This window comes from Abrus precatorius, unplaced genomic scaffold (genome assembly GCF_003935025.1).
Source record: "Abrus precatorius isolate BTA unplaced genomic scaffold, Abrus_2018 Scaffold3, whole genome shotgun sequence".
Classification (NCBI taxonomy): Eukaryota; Viridiplantae; Streptophyta; class Magnoliopsida; order Fabales; family Fabaceae; genus Abrus; species Abrus precatorius.
The window spans coordinates 1,603,568-1,609,585 of NW_020874373.1; the positions used below are offsets into that span (position 1 = coordinate 1,603,568).

At 34.3% G+C, this 6,018-nt stretch overlaps 1 protein-coding gene across 1 annotated transcript; it reads right to left on the reverse strand.

Moving 5' to 3' along the window:
• Window positions 1-1,559: 1,559 nt before the first annotated feature.
• On the reverse strand, window positions 1,560-5,678 carry LOC113862971 (diaminopimelate decarboxylase 1, chloroplastic-like). The gene is made up of 8 exons (XM_027496308.1): window positions 5,105-5,678; window positions 4,743-4,917; window positions 3,960-4,109; window positions 3,601-3,762; window positions 3,299-3,484; window positions 2,610-2,732; window positions 2,389-2,478; window positions 1,560-1,940 (listed from the first exon to the last, which is right to left on the reverse strand). Exons 1-8 carry the CDS (start codon window positions 5,599-5,601, stop codon window positions 1,860-1,862), a joined length of 1,464 nt encoding a protein of 487 aa, XP_027352109.1. The 5' UTR covers window positions 5,602-5,678; the 3' UTR covers window positions 1,560-1,859.
• Between the last annotated feature and the right edge of the window lie 340 nt (window positions 5,679-6,018).

Genomic DNA, 6,018 nt, shown 5'->3' on the forward strand with positions numbered 1-6,018 from the left:
CACTAGATAAAATTAGGCTCAATCTGAATAAATTTCTAAACAATTATTTATAGGAGAAGAAAGCAAAATATAAAACAAAATAATTATTTTTATAAGTTAAAATTAATTTACGTATATTAATTTTTGGAAAATTTAAGTGAAATTTTTTCTAAAAATGTTAATATTCACAAGTGAATTTTAACTTATGAAAAAACATTAATTTATTTTATTATATATTTTTGTTGCAAGTATTTAGAAAAAAAAAAATCTAAACTGCACCTTAGTACTTTTTAATAGTCAGAATTTTATTTCAGAAATAATTTCACTTCAGGTATTTAAGTAAACTTGATTTTTTAAAAAATATTTTTAATTTTCAATCGGTCATTTTTAAAAATTTATTATTATTGGTATAATAACCAGGCTAGGGTGACGGTGCATGAAGAAGGGTGGTCATTTAACAGCTCAAGCCTTATCCAATAAATTATTGACAACAGATAGCCAGCAAAATGGTAGAAGCTGAACAGTGATTAACGGTTGTTGCTAACTGCTAGATGAATTTGGAGGCACATCATGCCTTCCTTTGGTTCATTTTATTTCTAATGCAATTATTTTCATCATATCAAAATGTGTCATCATTCCTTCCAGTTTCAAAATTTCCCCTTGGTCATTATCTCATTCAATGCGTCCATCTTGTTGAATGACCCATGTTTGTTTAAGTGCTACCAGTTTTATAATCACTAAAACAATTTTTTACCGGTTGATCCACTATATTCTTAATAAAAATAGTATTATACATACATCCCTATAATTTTATGGTCACAATTAACAAATCTTAGTTTTAATAATTTAATCTTCAAAACCTTATATTATTGTCCAACATCTTCATCTTCGCAGTTATACCTAGCTGTGAGGTTATTTTTCAACCCCGTTTGTCCAGAAATATTGCTTATCAGCCATTTTTAGTACTTTCATCTTCATAATTAGTATATAAAATAACAGTGCTATTGTTATTGTGATGTCAAGTTTGATGGCCAAGGAGCATAGCTTTTAATTACTTAACAGAGGAAAGAAGAAAACGCAATGAAATTTACTTTTCAGCCACATTAAATTGACTGTTTTGTAAATCCTTGAAAAGTTGATCTTGATTAGTTGTTTTGTGGCTTATCACTGTTGCAACCACATGAAAAGTTGAAAACGCTAGATGGTGTCAAGACACAATAAAGTGCACATGTTAATGTTGGAACTGAAACACGAGCAACTCTCGATTTTATCGTGCTGAGTTTGGTTAAAAGGAATACGGCACGATGTGGGACAATCGAAGTCACAAAAATGCACAATAGCAAGTGACAAAACCACACGTAAAAAGTTGAGGCACTAACATTGCTTTCAGTGCACGGTATCAGACGCAAAAAGGTCCAAGAAAATTTTAAGAGGTTTCATAGGCTATGACATGAGGAATGACAATATGAATACAAACAGTCACAACTATAATGTAGCATGATGGATAGAAACAGAAACAGCCTGAAAGTCTATGTACATGTAAAAGTGTAAGGAGGTGATTGGAGGCGTAAGAATTTGATGCAATACACACACCACAAAGTAAGATTATCAAATATATACCATCATCATACATAAGCACTACATTTCAACCGATAGTTGCACCTGGCTAAATTGACACTTGAAGGAGGAAATCAAATGTCGTGTTAAATCTAACTGAAATCAATTTTATTCTCATTTCCTACCAAGAGCGTCGACATTCAATTAAAATTGAAGGAAAAAAACCAAGTGTCATCCAATTCATTGAGAAAGGACAGATCCAAACTACAAATAGATGACAAAAATCTGCAGCCTTCTTTCCTACAAGAGGGTAAGTTATCAGCTTAAAGGCCCTCAAAAAACCGAATGTGGTCTTCGAATGTCTCTCCATGTCTGATCTTGCTCACTGATCCATCGTCTTCAACCTAAAAATTATACAAAATAAAAAAGATATGCTTTATAACAAATCAATAACGAGGTTAAAATTGTGTTTTTTCATGCAAAGTTCTCACTTGGATTGTGTATAAGGAGCGCAAGCATAAAACTTACGAGGTATTTACAAAAACTATAGATCAAATTACACCATTGCCAACAAGAAACAAGCTATTCAATATTATAGCTTTCAATTATTAATTGCAGCAAGTAATATATATTTTTTTTTCTAATTTATTTAAAGCTTCAAATGATTTTACTGAAGACCATAAAAAACATAAAGTAAAAAGCATTAAAAAGATCCTACTCAAAAAGGTTTTACAATAATACATTATTTCTCATTAACGACCATCAAAATGCATTTTTCCATTCAACCACTCTGTACTACATAAAAGCCTACCCAAAAAGACTGATTAGCAAGAGGAAAAGGCAATTCCATACCCAATATTCAGGAGGCCGCATCTTTAGATTGTAAGTTGATGCCATGCTCATGCAATAAGCACCAGCATCATGAACAACCAAACCAGTACCCTGCAAGTGAAACACAGATCAGATAGTTTCAACAAGTTGCCACTGTTGTCATCATCATAGTTTTGCATAGATTATGCATGTATATTATTTGAACAACTGTTTAAATATAAGATATCAATACATTATATTACCTTGGCTGGAGTAGGAAGTTCTCTTCCTTTTCCTAAGAAATCTGCAGACTCACAGACAGGGCCGACCACATCAAAGGTTGCCATCTCAGCATTTGATGGGGCAGGGGATACCAGCTCTATATGCTGCGACCAAACAGTGAGATGACATTAAAAATTCATGAAAACTAAAAATGACACAACCCAGTTGCATAAGGATAGCACCAGATAACCATAATGCCCTTATGCTCCGTCAACATCTAAGCAGTTGCTTTAGAATGCATTTTTCTTCTTTAGATGACAGCTTTGAATGCTATGCTAAATCCAACTGAGTTCAATTTTAATCTGCTTTCACATCAATAGTGTTGAGATTCAACCAGAATTTGGAAAGGGGTAATCCAAATGCCAAAAACACAAGTTTTTTTGTTCTTTAAATTAGATTTGGCACAGACAATAAGCGGTAGGCTGTGGCATCCCAGCCAAACAATAATACATTAATAAGTTGAGCAAGTTTTAACAGGAAATTATATGTTATTTGAAAGAACATGCATTCAAAAGGTCTAGAATCCTCATTATTTCCGAATGAAATCCCTAGCAGAAAGGAGCCATCAGACACAAAATTCTTGTAAGAAAAAACTATCTATCTGTTACTGTTATGCATATGCTCCAATATTGATGATTTGGATGATAAGCCATAAGCAACTAACAATTACCTGGTAAGCATCATAAAGACTTGGGCGGATAAGTTCAGCCATACTTCCATCAATTACAATAAAGTTTTTAGATCCATTAGTTTTGACACCTGTCACCCGGTTAACTAAGCAACATGTGTTTGCAATCAGGGATCTCCCTGGTTCAATGATAAGATTAAGATCACGGGAAAGAATAAGCTCCCTCACCTACTCCAACCGCAAAAACAAAAAATTGAATTAGCCAGGCTATCAAGTGATATTTTATATTTTTGTACGCAATACAAAATGTAAATATGAAGTGAGACAAATGGGAAGATTCTCACAGTATCAATGAGATCTCTTGGTGTAGGAAGGATAGCACCAGAATGATAATAATCTATCCCAAGTCCTCCACCAATATTTAAATAATCAACTTCAAAACCCTGGGCTCGAATTTGGTCAATGTAGTTGATCATAATTGTGGCTGCATCCCTGAAAATGTCTACCTAAAAAGGGGGAGTGGGAGAAAAAAAAGCAACAATAGTTTCAACAATTATATTTAGATTAAGAATCAACATACAGTAGTGCAAGACTACAAATTGACCAGGGAAAGCATGAATGCTCAACGAAGAAACCATAAATAGAAGAAAAGTATATCCAAAAGTAGCAAAGCAAGAAGAAAAAGAAAAAAATCCCAACTAACCTTGGTAATTGTTGAACCAAGATGGCAGTGAGCCCCTACAAGTTTGAGCTCATTAGGATGCTCCTTCACTACATCTAAAAACCACTGCAGCTTCTCATTTCTAATGCCAAATTTAGAGTTCTTATTCCCAGTGGCAACATAAGGATGAACCTAAGGATGAAAAGTTTAAATATTTTCAAATACTAAACATAATATTAACCATGCGAATGAGAACTAGAAATCTGGATGTCTCAAGTTTGTCCAATGGAGAGTTTTTTACTACACAGTCAATCACGACTGGTAAAAAAACGTTTTAGTGACAATGAAGGTAAATGTAGGAAGAGAGAAGGAAACCACTATAATTGATGAAAATTGAAATTGAGGATTTTATAATGTCAGCGGAAGAAAGATATCATAGGAATGGAAAATGAAAATGCTTGTGAACATTGTTGATGTTGAAATAATGAAGGTAGTTTGCAACCAAATGCCCTGAGGGAATGCATCAAATAGAACTTAAATGAATTTGTTAGTCATTACAAATCAGTTTCTTCAAGACTTCAAATTATTTTAGCTCCATTAGTTTTAGTAGCTAAACATATTTTGTTAAAGAATTAAAAGTTACATTCTTAGGAAGCTCCTTTGTACCTATCCATTCCTCAGTTGCTCATCACTTACTTACCAATACGCGGCGAGATATAACAACTTATCTACAAAAAATTACCGAAGTATCTAGCCTCAAGGTGAATTACAAGATGCATGAGTCAAACTTTGGAACTCATGTAATAAACTTCTACAACAACATACCTGTGGATCAACATCAGGATTAATCCGAAGTAAGACATTCACCCTCTTTCCAGCAATTCTAGCAGCCGCTACAATGTTCTCCAAGTCAAATTCACTATCAATGTTGATAAACACACCTTCTTGGGCAGCCAAGACCAAGTCCTCCAAGATTTTCCCATTTCCATTAAAGATACACCTATTCGTCCACGTAATATTGATTAAGAATATCATAAAAAAATTTTAACAACACAAAGTAGAAATCTAAAGCAAATATGCCAAACAATGTAGTTTGAAATCTGAACCAAAATCATGCAAGTTCAAAACTTGATTAAAACGTGGGAGAGAAATAACATAACACAATAATGGGTAGAGTGTAATTGAACCTTGCGGGATCAAAACCAGCACGAAGGGCAAGTCTAAGCTCGTTGCCACTTACAAGCACAGCACCACAACCCGAGTGCCTTAAATGCTCGAGAATCTTCAAGTTATTGTTGGCCTTTATGGCATAACCAATTATAGATCTCAACCCTTGCAATGCATCTCTATAGGCTTCAACGTTTCTACTAATCTGGGGTTTGCTGTACAAATAGAAAGGTCTTCTCTCAACAGATTCCATGATGTCATGCACCTTAAGACCCTCACAATACAGATACCCATCTTCGGATATGGAGAAACAGTGCTGAAAATGAGTCTTCTTTGAATCCTCTACTGGGGTTTTGGGAGCATTCTGGGAGAGAACCGCCCTAAGAGCACGCGGTTTGATGATGGGTTTGAACTTGAGGGGAAGAACTAGCTTTTGAAATAAAGGGTTTGTGTTTAAGGAATGGTTATAGGTTTTAGAAAGGGAAGGAGAGTGAGAAAGGAGGTGCGTGCCTGCCATGGCAGTGTGCGTGCTGGACTGATTTTGCCGACAAGACTATAAGTTGGAAGCGAAAATCATAAGTAAAAACCCTCGTTAAAGTTGTCTTTTCTTTTTTTTGGTTATACGTGCTCTTTACTATACTACAATTTGGGCTTCAAATGGCCTTACTGTTAGTTCGACCCATAACAAACCCAAATTTATGTGAAATTTGGTTTTTATTTATGCCCATATCTAAACGGCTAAATGGGCATATTAGGCCCAAATAGGTTTAAACAAGAATCCAACTTTAGGACTTCAAAAATTGACCAAAAAGAACAAGACTTCAAAATAGTTTAACTTGATATTTTTTTTAATTTGAAATTAAACTTGTAGGGCTCGAGAAAAAAAAAAGGGAATGAAAATAGAATGTGGGGAAGTGGAAGAAGTTAATTTATT

Bases quoted from the DNA above. Each gene is read 5' to 3' on its own strand.
- LOC113862971 (XM_027496308.1), bottom strand. From the start codon at position 5,601: ATGGCAGGCACGCACCTCCTTTCTCACTCTCCTTCCCTTTCTAAAACC. The intron at 3,763-3,959 runs GTTAGTTGGGAT...CCCCCTTTTTAG, and splicing joins TTGGTTCAACAATTACCAAG to GTAGACATTTTCAGGGATGC. The intron at 1,941-2,388 runs GTATGGAATTGC...TATAATTTTTAG, and splicing joins TGCGGCCTCCTGAATATTGG to GTTGAAGACGATGGATCAGT.